The following is a 13997-nucleotide window of genomic DNA, read 5'->3' as shown; positions in this document are numbered from 1 at the left end:
TTCTGTGACCTGTCAAAGGCTTTTGACTGTGTGAATCACAGCATTTTTTTAAGTAAATTAGAATATTATGGCATCACTAGCAGTGCTGGAAAGTGGTTACACTCATATCTTACTGATAGAAAACAAAGGGTGTCACTACATAACACTTCAGTAGTAGGCAATTGGACGTCATATGACTGGGAAGAAATTAATGTGGTGTTACCCAAGGTTCCATACTAGGTCAACTACTTTTTCTTGTGTATATTAATGACCTGTCATCCGTTACATTACCAGATGCCAAGTTTGTCTTATTTGCAGATGATACAAACATTGCAATAAATAGTAAATCAAATATAAATTTAGAAAGGGGCGCTAATCAAATTTTTACTGACATTAATAAGTGGTTCATTGCCAATTCACTGTCATTAAACTTTGAAAACACTCACTATATGCAGTTCAGAAAATCCAAGAGATTTCCTTCTAGTGTGTGTATAAAATATGACATGGAAATAGAAGAAGTTGAGAGTGTAAAATTCTTGTTATTACAATTTGATAATAAATTCAGTTGGGAGCGACATACTAACAAACTGCCAAAGCGCCTAAACAAGTCTATGTTTGCAAGGCGAATGATGTCAGACATAGGAGATATAAATATATTTCGCTTCCTTTCACTCCATTATGTCGTATGGTATCATATTTTGGGATAACTCCACAAACTGAGAAATTTTTTTTAGAGTACAGTAGCGTATAATAAGAGTAATGTGTAGTGTAAATCGAAGAACATCATATCGAAACCTATTCAGAGATTGGGCATACTAATCACAGCTTCTCACTATATTTATTTCTTAATGAAGTTTGTTGTAAATAATACATCACTTTTTCCAGCTAACTGCTTAGTACACAGTATCAGTACTAGGAATAAGAACAATATACGTAAAGATTTAAAATCACTTACTCTTGCTCGGAAAGGCGTCTGGTATTCAGCAATGCATTTTTTCAATAAGTTACCAGCAAGCATTTAGAGTTTAGTTTCAGACAAGGCACAATTTAAACATAATTTAGAAGAATTTTTGGTGGGCAATTTCTTATATTCCATCCATGAATTTCTCAACAAGTGCAGTAGACCATTTTAATGAAAATTTATTATACTTTAATTTTTGACAATACTTCCTTGTAACAGCCAAGTAACTAATTTCTGTGTGAATGAGGACGTATGGAGAGCAGATGTAAGTCTGTAAATAGTGGAATTTTATTTTAAACTTAGTACATAATTTTATTGTTCTTAGCCGAGGATAATTGAAATGAATAATTTACTTTAATTTTTGACAATACTTGGTTGTAATAGCCAAGTAACTAGCTACTGTGTGTTTATGGATTAATGAAAGCAGATGTAAGTATTAAACCTGTAAATACTATAAATTTAATTTTAACTCATGTACATAATTTTACTGTTCATTGATTGAGGATCATTAAAATTAATGAAACTCAAGTTTTTCTAATTACATTTTTGTAATGTGTTTATCTGACATGTTCCATACCCAGGAGGATACCCTCTTTTGTGAGTCTATGGAATGAATAATTAATCTAATCTAAATAGACTTAATTATGTGATAAGGAATAAAGATATGTAACGCATTCAGCACTGTCGCCAAAACTGAAATTACAGCAGTAGGAGAAAGGATGATCTTCACTAGTCAAGGTTAAATCTAACTTTGGCTCAGAAGGGTGTGAATTATGCTGTCACAAAAGTCTTTGGTCACTTACCTAATTGAATCAAAAGTCTGACAGGTAGCCATATAGCATTTAAAAGAATTTCTTAATGACAACTCCTTCTACTCATTTGATGAATTTTTGGATATAGCAAGTGCATAATTTGCGCAACCCCCACCAAATAAAAAAAATTAAGTGCCATGTAATATTTTGTGTAATGTAGTATTTTGTATAGACGCCTTAAATTAACCTGACACGTTCCACATCATTACAAAGTGTCGTATACATGATCTATGGAAGAAGTACTAATCTAATCCAATCTATGTATCACATTACGTGCATTACAGTCGAGAACACTCAGCATGCTATAAGATGCGGTTTTAGTGGTGATGACGCTTTTTCATTAACACCAATAATTATTAACAGTAATAATTATTGACATTAACAGCAGTAATTATTCGAAGCAGATTTGTACAGTGGGAATATTAAAAATTCAAACATGTGTGAATGTGGAGCACTGCTGCGACGTTTTAAACAGACGAACACTGAATAAAGCATGCACATTCTTGATTTGTGTGGCTTTCCCTTCTGTCAACAATATTCTGAAAAAAAGTCGGCCAACTCGAATAAAGAAATTTTAGTCTTTTAGATGAAAGCATTTCCATAGCTAGAATTACATTTGTTTGTAATTTTCGTAACTCCGTTGTATATGTGCTCCTAATTCAATAAATTTTGCCCTGCAGCTCAGTTATTGTCAAGCTATCTTTGTTCTCATCGCACGAGAAGGTGTCAGGAGTAGCAATATATTTCTAGTTTTCGTAATCAGCATCACTGAAATCCCAAAAACACCTATGCAAAGCATAGATGTCCAAAAAGCGAACATTAGTCTTCGTTCCCCACGCCATACTTCATTTTGTCTACAGTCTACGAATACACATAACCTCAAAAACTGATGCAACTAATGTCGCCCAAGTTGGAGCACGCCGAATGTGTTTAGTTTCACCGACGAGTTGCGGAAACGCGCGGCCTCATGCGCACAGGCCGATAGCGCAGTTGCCTGCAAGCTTGTGTCGTCGTCTATATGTATATAATAAAGATAGCACGTTCTGGGCAGTTAAAAAGTAGTTGATTTGTCTTCGTTGTGGAGAATCTTTGAAACGATAGAAATGTTGACAGATGTGAGGTGTGTGGTTTCATAGATCTTTGACAGAAGTTAGTTTGTTGTTAATTTTTGTGGTTTTCGAAGAAGGGAGCTATAAACGTGTAAAACCGCTCCAGAAACATGGGATGTGACGGCGGCACAATACCTCGTAGAGACGAACTGGTTAGAAAAAAAGAGAAACCCGAGCAAGTACGTATATTGGCTTCTTACTATTACTTTGTTTACGTGATTCTGCCATTGCACTGTTCTCCTTTAAGTCTGTTGGCTAGATTTGTGTCATGTTTGGAAAAAACTTATCTGGGCAAAATCTTAGATTGGAAACTATGCTCACTGATGATGATGTTCGTATGGATGTATTAGGGAGTTGGAGAACTCCACCGTGCTAAACCCCCCACGATTCAAAATGCTGTGTAGGTTCTACTTTGCATAAACATTGATAGTTGGTAAGAATATCGGCTGACTTTTGAAGTTACTTTTAACCTTAGTCTTCTCGCCTTTCTGTGTTCATTTCTGTTATTTATTCATCCAGAAATGTTGTGTTATTACACATAGATGTATGAAAAGTTACATTTAACGTGCTTTCATACATATACTTATTTTGTAGGTATTCAGTTACATGCACGAGTATAGATATTCTTAAGATATACATTTATATAAATTATATGCTGTACATAGTGAATCATAACTTTTTTGGTATGTTACATAGTCATCAGATAATGATTACAGAGTAACACTATTTACTTTGTGTTATCATAAATGCAGATGAGCCATAATAAGGAGCAGTTATATCTGTGAATAGAGTCAAATAAGTCAGTTGAAAGTAATATTTTAACACATGCAGTAAAATACATTACAAAAATTGTGCCCTTTATGTAGCCGTTGATCAGCTATAAGTATGTCATTGGAATGACGAGTTTTATGGTAGTGAACATCTCTATTTTTTGTAAATATATAGAGATTTTCGTGAATAAAACACAATGTTTCATGAATATAGATACAAGACACTGGCAAAATACTGAGCTCCTTACAGAGATGTTTAGTGGCGGAAGACATGGGTACTTGTTTCAGTGTCTTAATTATTCGCTTCTGCATAATAAATAGGCCTACGTTCTTAGCCCCAAAAAGGAATGCAGTATGTAATTGTTGAGTGTACTAATGCAAAGTAGGCACATTTTAGTGTTTTGATATCACAGATTTTACTTAAAATACTAAAAGCATAGCACAAACTGTTCATTTTACTTAATAATTTATCTTTATGTATGTCCCACTGTAGTGTGTCATCTATCCACACTCCAAGGAATTTTGTGGCTCTTTCTCACTGTATGGGCACATTCTCAATCCTGATATTTATCACAGACGATACCTTTTGTGTCGAGTGCAAATTTATATACACTGTTTTAGCTTTATTTAGGAGAAGAGGTTTTATTTTCTTCAACCAGTTTACCAGCCTACAATTTGTATCAGCAATTGTGGAGTTGAGTTGATTAGGACAGTGATTTGAAAACAGTATATTGGTGTCGTCAGCAAACATTACTGGTAGACCTTCCTGAATGCTTTGGGGCAGATCATTGATGAATACTAGAAATAAAAGGGGACCAAGTGTAGAGCCTTGGGGAGTACCTTGTCTTACAACTTGCTCCTCTGATTCAGCATTTTCACCAATTTTTGATGTAATCACTACTTTCTGTACTCTGTCTGAGAGATATGACCTAAACCAGTCATTGCAATTTCCCCTAATCCCATAATGTAGTAGTTTCTCCAAAAGTAATTCAAAAGCTTTAGTGAGATCAAGAAACACACCTGTTGTGTGTTTTCTATCATTGAGTGCCCTAAAGATTTCATTTAAAAATGAGTATAATGCTCCATTTATTGATCTCCCTTTCATAAACCCAAACTGGTGAGGACTTAGTATGCAGTTACCTTCCAAGAAATTTATAACAAGGTCATATACTGATTTTTCGGGGACTTTTGATGAGCTTGATAAGACTGAGATGGGTCTGTAGTTGTTTACATCACTCCTTTCCCCGTTTTTTAAACAGAGGAATAACTTTTGCTGCTTTAAAAATCCTAGGAAATTGACCTGATGATGAAAAAAATGAAATGTCGTGTGACGAGGGCCTCCCGTTGGGTAGACCGTTCGCCTGGTGCAAGTCTTTCAATTTGACGCCACTTCAGCGACTTGCACGTCGATGGGGATGAAATGATGATGATTAGGACAACACAACACCCAGTCCCTGAGCGGAGAAAATCTCCGGCCCAGCTGGGAATCAAACCCGGGCCCTTTGGATTGACAGTCTGTTGCGCTGACCACTCAGCTACGGGGGGCTAAAGAGCAGTTTATTGTATCTGACAGTGGTTCACACACATGATGGCAGACTCAATTTAAAAGGAATTCAGATATACCATCAAGACCACAGGGAATGTTTGTTAGGTCTCTGCCTTATAATATTGCAGATTTCGTCTGGTGTGATTGGGTCATGGAAAATTGATTGTGGGAATACTGCTGAATCTGAGTGATGAGTGAGTGCAGGAGTCTTGATTAAAGAAGAAAACTCACCAATATTTGTGAGATGGTCATTAAATATTTCACATAATTGCATAGGGTCAGTGATAACACCATCCTGGTCTTTAATGCAGGTTATTGAGTGTGTCTTGTCTTTGTTGCCAACTATTTCATTTATCAACTTCCACACGGCTTTAGATTTATTACTTGAGTTGATAATGAATTGCCTATTATACATCTTATTTGTTTTATGTATTACCTTGTTTAGAATTCTTTTATACTGCTTAAAATTGTTACGGAATACCTCACTGTGTATAGTTTTACTGTAGGCATGTAGCAGTCTCTTATTTCAGGTTTCTATTCCTGGTGTTAACCATTTATTATTGGACAGTTGAGATGTGTATTTTTTAGCTGTAAGTCTGATTGGGAATGCCACTTCAGAGCAGTGCTGCAAGATACTCATAAATTCATTACCCTTTCTGTCAACATTGCTGGCACAATAGACACCTTTCCAGTCACCTTTATGGAGCAGAAGTGAGAAATGTGCTATATTATTTTTATTGCCAGTTGATCTTTTGTAAGTCTGTTGGGGAGTTTGTCTGTCTATTTGCACCTTGCATGGTCTTATTCAGTATCAAGCAGTTGTGATCTGATATACTGTTGGAGATGTTGTCTAGTTTGCAGATAGATGACATGTCAGTGTTAACCAAAAAAACATTGATTGCAGAGGAACTGGTATTAGTTGTTCTAGTAGGTTTTTTGTTTAAGTTTGTCATGTTATAACATTGCAATATATTCACTATTTTCCTGGAAGCAGTGGATCTACTAGGAAATCTATATTAAAGTCTCCACAAAAGATAATACTTGGATATTTTAAACTATACTGTTGTAGTAGCATGTCTAGTTTGGAGGGGAATATTTGTATGTTACCATCAGGTGGTCTGTAGATACATATAACTAAAAGCTTAATAGATTTAACTTCTACAGTGATGTGTTCAAAATGCTTTTCACAGTTCATATGCTTGGTTTTAAGTGATGGATTACATTCTACATTATCTTGGGCAAGTATTTGACAGCCACCTCCCTTTTTATTAGTTCTGCAAAAATTGTTAACCATTTGAAAGCCTGGAAGGGAAAAATAGGCAGCTTCATTATCTTTAAGCCAATGCTCGGCTATACAAAGCACATCTATAGTATCTCTAAAGCTTTCTAAAAATATTTGTAGTTCTAAACTTTTGTTCCTTATGCTTTGCGTATTCTGGAAGAAAACACAAATTTTTGACTTTTTGTGTGAGTACATTGGTTTTTCAAGTGAGTGGGACTCGGCCACATTACTGGGTACAAAATTTACTCTGTAACTCTTTTTGTTCTTTAGTCTGAAAAAGATTTCCTTTGAGAGTTAACTATTAAAGGAATAGGCAGCTGTGATAAGCAATCACTAGTTTTATCTATATTAGGTGTGCTGAATTGAGCTCTGATGTTGGTATGATCCAAACCATTTTTGCACTTGGATACCAAATTTTCTTGAGACCTGTCGGATGTAACAGTAGCATTGTGGGGTGGTGTTCAGTTCTCTGTAGCCAAGTGGTATTGTGGGCCTACTTTGTACTTTTGTTTTCTTTACAGTTTCTGTTACGAATTTAGCGATTTCATTTCTACTTTAGTTGTTAAGGTGAAATCCATTTCGTGTTTATAGATCTCTACTAAGTTCACTTGCTTTTATTAATGTAACATTTGCGTATTTTGAGCATAATTTGTGTATCTGTGATTTAGTACTTGCTACTTCTACATTCACACATGACCAATTTGGAAGATCATTTCTGAATGCCACGTCAACCAGAAACACTTTTTTACATATGATACAAGGTAACTTCGTTCTTAGAGTAGTTATCAGGTGTTGACTGTTGTTGCAAGCAACCTCGTTTGTTCCTGCTACAATTATCATGATATCAGATGTGCTTGTTGTGGCAAAGTTTTGATTTATGTTTTTCAGGACAAAGTTTGCACTGACCTTGGGATAAACATAACCTAAGTGTGTCATGGTAAGATAAAATTGTAACAGATGGTATATCTTTTACACCTTTGCTTTTTCTCATTGAAGTTTCTTGTCCATTCCAAATCAGATAAAAGGAAATACTGGGAATTACAGAATTGTCAGATTCCATCTGTCTGCTTTGATCCATGACATCATCAATATGCCGGAAACAACCATTCCCAATGTCTCCAATATGGCGCCTATGACATCACTACACACACACACACACAAAACGAAAACGAAAATACATATAAAAACAACAAGAACATCTCCCTCCAAAAGTATAATGTAATGGGACAAGAGCAGGAAATCACGGTCCCAAACCACACATAACTATGACAGAAAAACAACACAAAATTCCCATTTTCCGCTACCCCGCAGTATCCACAGGAATCGGTCGCTTACCTTCACCTACTTAGCTCAACCGCAGTTGTCAATACCACAAAATAAAAACTAACTACTACAAAAATTTTCAGGCTGCGACTATCGATACCACAAAACCAACGCCTGAAACAAAACCAAAAAATGGAATCGGACACTTCTCATGACCTTCATAGGTCACGCACAACTGATGATGCCAAAACACACAGAGCTACGACAACACACATTGGAATCGGACACTTCCCCTGACCTATATAGGTCAATTACAACTGATGATACTAAAACGCATACCTAGGGTGAAAAAAAATTGGAATCAGACACTGCCTTTGGCCTGTATAGGTCTACTACAACTGACGATACCAAAACACATATGACGACGACATCCTAGGAATCGAACATTTCCCTTCACCCATATAGGTCACAAACAGCTCATGATATGAAAACGCATCTACAACTACAAAAATTGGAATTGGATATTCCCTTAAGCTATGGCAATTTATGATACCAAAAAAAAAATCAAACACCTGCAATAAATAAAACCACACCAAAAACACATGAAAAACCCCACAAAACATCAGAATGTGTGAACAATAGACCCAGAAAAAAAAGGAAGAAGACTAATTACCCCCAAACAAATTCTGGCGCTACACATTAGGCTAGCCATCCCAATCACACACAGCCCCCCCCCCCCCCCCCTCACACACACACACACACACACACACACACACACACACAAAAGAAAAGAAAAAGAAACTCCCAACACCCCTCACTCCCCATACTTCACCCTTCCCCCAAAACCAAACATCCGCCAACAAATAGAAACCACAAAATAAATGAAACTCAATCACACGCTACAATTGAAAAACAACTGCAACAAAGTAGATCCCCCACAACGTAATCATAAACACCCCTCCCTCCCCTACCCACCTAAATCCACAAACATTACTCACGCCCCCCCCCCCCCCCCCCCTTCTGCCACATACAGAACCCCCTCAACTAACCACCCTTGGCCTGTATATTTTACTAACTGCCCTCAAAAAATGCAGCACTCTCCAGGACACTGTTCCAGCAATACTCATCTAAATGAGATTGCAGGTTAGAAGAGTGCCTCTTCCCCCTCCCTATGACAGATTTAACTGCTGCCCCAAACCACCTCAGTTGTATTACTGCATGCGTGCATGCGCTAGTTTCATAATTTTGAACTCTAAACTATGATTTACAATTAAATGATCATAACCTCTCTTCCCCAATCCTCTATACTACGAAAAAGCATCTGACACTACCATATTTTCCTTCTCTATATACTTTTCAATTAACCCCACCAATTACCTCTTCGTACGTCCCTCCAAAACCCTGAAAACACAATCCGCATACTCCTCCTGCCCCGAAATAACAGACCCCACACCCGTAAACCAACCAGAGTGTTACGTCTCTCATACTTTCTCGTCCCAAATTGGGATTCACCTGTTTTGACAACCACCCCTGGCCCACTCAATTCATCCCTATGCTTCACATTTTCTGAACAGACTTCCCTACAAAAAGAAAACCAATCTAAAACAGCCCTCTCACTCACTCCAGTGTCGTGCGCGCAAAATCTGATAGAGGGTCTATAACAAAAAGAACAAGCCATCAAAACAGTCTCTCTCATGGCCAACCTAGACTTCACAAACCAGGCACCACATCCAAGGGAGCACCAAAAGTTACCGATTCAACATCATCACATATAACAGTCCCTGGTCCGAGAGCCCGGAACTCTCACCAACTGCTTATTCTGCCTACACACACTGCACTTGACAATTTCAGCCAAGAGTCCAAACATCTGCGGAAATTTTGAGGGACATAATGTCCTTCCCCATTCAGCATGCAACCTTGAACTGTTATATTTTACAGTCATGTCCATACCTAACAAAAGAAGCCATAAAACAAATTAAACGCCTTACTGGACGACAAAAAGCAAACCAATAACACCAATCGGCACTGCAATTATGCAAGCAAACAAACAAAAAAATAATAATAATATTAATAACTCACTGAAACCAATTTCAGTTCTTCAATCACAGGCAATCCAAAATACTGCACTCTGTGACCAACAATGCTCAAAGGAACCCAATACATCACTTAACGCTCCCCACCAACTGCAACAAGACAACATCTACAGACATAACCAACTCGCACTAAACTCCCCACCGTAACACAAGACATCTACAAACACAACCAACTCATAAACTAAACACTGTGCCGTCATGATGTCATACACACCACCACCCTTATGGGGTCAAAGCACACAGGTGAGATCGGACGCCTCCGTTGGCTCAGTGCAATGGAAGACAAATGTTTTGACATTGGAGCAAGGAATACTGAATACAAATGATGCCCTTGTTTGTAAATTTAGTTAGCATGTTGGATTATATAGCCACAGGGCCTTATATAATAATATTAGGCAACAACTTAATAAAACAACAAAATGTAGTCAAAAGTTGATACACATATGGCATATAACTATGTACAGTACTGATTGATACAAAAGCCAACTTAACACTTTGTATTAATGTCTCCTCATGAGTTGTGCTGCACACATTGTGCACACTACAGAGGTTTAGTTTTTTAGCCGGCTGGAGTGGCCGTGTGGTTCTAGGCGCTACAGTTTGGAGCCGAGCGACCGCTACAGTTGCAGGTTCGAATCCTGTCTCGGGCATGGATGTGTGTGATGTCCTTAGGTTAGTTAGGTTTAATTAGTTCTACATTCTAGGTGACTGATGACCTCAGAAGTTAAGTAGCATAGTGCTCAGAGCCATTTGTACCATTTAGTTTTTTAATTTTATTTATTTATTTTTCATCTGACATTAGGTCCTTAAAGACGATCCTATCTCTCCATTCCTCTGAAAAACTGGATATACATTCCTTCATAATGAGGGGATTGTTGAGCTTAAAATGATAGAAGGAAGCTACAGTTTTCCATCACAGATTATGAACACAGCGTTTTCCTCTTGGGTTACCTGATAGAAAACAGTTTTTTTAGTTTATCTTATTTTATTTTGGGGCAGGTTGAGCTAATATAAAATTCTCATGTTTCTGTTGGGGTTTAGTTCGTCAAAATGGTGTAATGCTTAGATGAGTGTCACTCCCATCAACTTCTGACAACACAGCCCATTACTGACTTAGTGTGCTGAAAGTACTCCTGGTTGAGTCGCATCCTGGGGTATTTGAGATTGATGCTGGATAACCATATCAAGTGCCAAGACTTGTTCCTTCACTGTAAAACTGGAAATGTGTTTAACATATCACAGCATCACCTATATAAAGACAACACCGACACCAATTTGACAATTCACCAAAAAATAATGGTAGTGATATGTATCATAGTCATGTCATTTTAACAGATTCACCTGGATGAAATCTGTTTAGTGTGGTTTTTTTTCAGTTTGTGTAAATTATAAACAATTTTTTACAGGCTCATTGTTGTTCTTTGTAATTATTCTTATGGCCTTTTTCTGTTGTTTAAATATTGTGGTCACATTTTGTGCAACTGTTCTCCAAATTACCATAATTAAGTACTACGTTTACATATGAATAATGTATATGTAAAGGTATGCCGAAAAGTAATGCGTCTGAATTTTTATGCGAAAATTCTTAAAGCTTTCTAAATAAACCAAATGTTGTTAATATCCTGCATCTTCATTCTTCATATCTACATATTTATTCTTCATCATAGTCATCTTAGCGATATATACATTTCTCCCAGTAATATACCTGTTTGTTGATACCGTAAGTATAGAATGTTTGACATTACTGACAGCCACAGCCTCACTTCTGTGGCACTGCTTCATCACTATCAAAGTGAAGTCTTTGAAGATGTTCAAGTTTTGGAAATGAATGAAAATCGGATGGGGCCAAATTGGGACTATATGGAGGATGACTGATGACAGTGAACCTAAGGCATCACATTGTTGCAGATATTACAGTGCTCATGTGTAGCCTGGTGTTGTCATACTGAAGAAGAGGTGCTTCATCTATGGACTAAGTCTTTGAATTCTAAACTAGATTACAGCATGGTCTTCCTCACACACCGACAGTTACCATTACACACCATCATGTTAGATGGTACAACTAGGAGCCCTTTACTTGCAGAGACTGCAAATATGTAAATGTGAAGAGTAAAGATGTAGAATCTAAATAATGTTTATTTTATTTAAAAAGCTATGAGTTTTCACATAAACAGTTTGGAGACATTGCTTTTAAGAACACACTTTCAGTTATAAGGCTCTTGCTGCTAGCAAAATCAAAGATTGCAGTAGCAGTGGCTTTGACCCTTAACTTTATCTGGATAGTGGACATCCTTACAGTACGGTGACCATGATGTCACTCATTATACAAGTGAACAAACACAAGTAATCTGAAAAATATTTGATTGCAGGAATAACATGAAATTAACAGAATTATGATGGGAATTAAGTTTTTTTTAATTGCGAGCGTACTGAATATACAACAGTTCTAATAATGAAGACATACTGAAACAAATAGCAACCAAAAAATCAATTGCATGAAAAGTCCTCAGCAGTCACGAAAAACTAAAATTTAAAGAACTGAATAAAACTGAAAAAAAACTTGTCATAAATTTCACTTCACCCTATAGCACAAACAAAGTCCATGATACCATAGACCCACACACAGCTACAAAACCGGGCACTGGAAATGTCACTTGAGCTATATAGTTAAAATGAAATCCACCACAAAGCCACATACAACTTGACAAATCGAGTATCTAACATTTCACTTCAGCCGCAGAACTAAAAAGAAGAACACAGTGCCACAAATCCATAACTCGCTCACATAACTAATGCTGAAAACCTAATCGTACTGACAAAGGTAAATTGAACATCTTGATACTTATCAATCACAGTACAATGTAATTACCAACAACTAATAACACAGTTCAAAAATTCATAATAATGCTTTAACACCAATTTCAGTATACAGTAAACACAATTACGCACATAAACATACATACCACAATAAAAAATAAAACCATTAAAACATACTTACCAACCCAAGTGAGCCAACACACAAATCTAGCAGTAGCGGTATGTCATCAGCACAGTCTGGTGATGGGTTTGCCTAGACTTCTCAAACCAGTAACCCCTCTGGGTAGAATTCCATATTATGTCTTGCTGACAATGCTACATATACTGCTCATTGGTCTTAGATACAGCAACTTTTGTCTGTCTCATACCTTGTCCAGATACATAACACTTCACATTTTTGGCAATGAAGCCAAGTAACTGTCAAAATTTAATTGTGGTCAGCATGTTCTAATGTTTCGATGACTTAAAGTGTGAGTGTGAATCTGGGTTATTTCGGTTTATTCCTCCAACCCCCTTCCACTTCTCCATGAGATGACTTACTTGGAATTTGCAGCCACTCTTCTTTACTGGAAGCACTCATGACTTCTTCTCTGTCGAATAACGCTAGGTACAGGAACTTTCAAATAAGTAGCCATACAAACTTTAATATGTCTCTTGTACAGTCATATGTTAGAAAAAAATTGATTTACATTCGAAAGTAAATCTGCTTAAAAACCATGACTTTCAGAAAAGGAGACTGAAAAAAACATCTTGCCTCGAACAAGGCCGAGTCAAGAGTCTATATGAGTACTTTTTAAACTGTTCTTGTTTCACATAACAATAGTCAGTGACACAATAAGCACAAAGTTGCATGTAGATTCCATGGTTCTTCCATATGTAGCCACTAAATCGTCTGTGGATTGCCCGACAGGTACTTGTCGGTGCAATTCAACTGCCGCATCTACTCTCTTCCCACAACTGATTTTAGACCTGCATACACAAACATGTGATGCGCAGTAGGTAGGATTTTACCATCCCACACTCGTATCTAGAATATCGTGTGTTCGAGACAGCAGAAGGCTGAGTGGTTCTAGAATTTACACAGAAATTCTCGAATCACTACAGTGTTATCCCCTATTGTCCGCCATGCACGGATCTGCTCGTGAACTTCACTGAGTGTGTCTTTATGCACTTCATAACTAACAAAAAGCTGAACATAAAATTTTATCTCCAACCATAAACAACAAGCTACACTAATAATTCCAAATCCGAAAATGAATCTATTTCCCATAACTGCTAACATCAAAATAACTCCCAAAAATTCTGCCACAAACTGTTCCAATCTTATTCTTTCAAACAGCATTCAAGGTGTGCAGGAAGTCACTC

General features: G+C 37.0%; 1 protein-coding gene across 1 annotated transcript in view; it reads left to right on the top strand.

The window, feature by feature from the left end:
• The first annotated feature begins 2540 nt into the window (after positions 1–2540).
• Positions 2541–13997, top strand: part of LOC126353789 (replication termination factor 2) — a 50706-nt gene continuing 39249 nt past the window's right edge. Inside the window, exon 1 of the mRNA XM_050002878.1 lies at positions 2541–3040. Coding sequence (XP_049858835.1) covers positions 2972–3040 — 69 coding nt within the window. The 5' untranslated portion in view covers positions 2541–2971. The remainder of the gene's footprint in view (positions 3041–13997) is intronic.

This window comes from Schistocerca gregaria, chromosome 3 (genome assembly GCF_023897955.1).
Source record: "Schistocerca gregaria isolate iqSchGreg1 chromosome 3, iqSchGreg1.2, whole genome shotgun sequence".
NCBI classification, from domain to species: domain Eukaryota; kingdom Metazoa; phylum Arthropoda; class Insecta; order Orthoptera; family Acrididae; genus Schistocerca; species Schistocerca gregaria.
The sequence above is the reverse complement of the archived record's forward strand: the minus strand, read 5'-3'. Positions and strand labels throughout refer to the sequence as shown.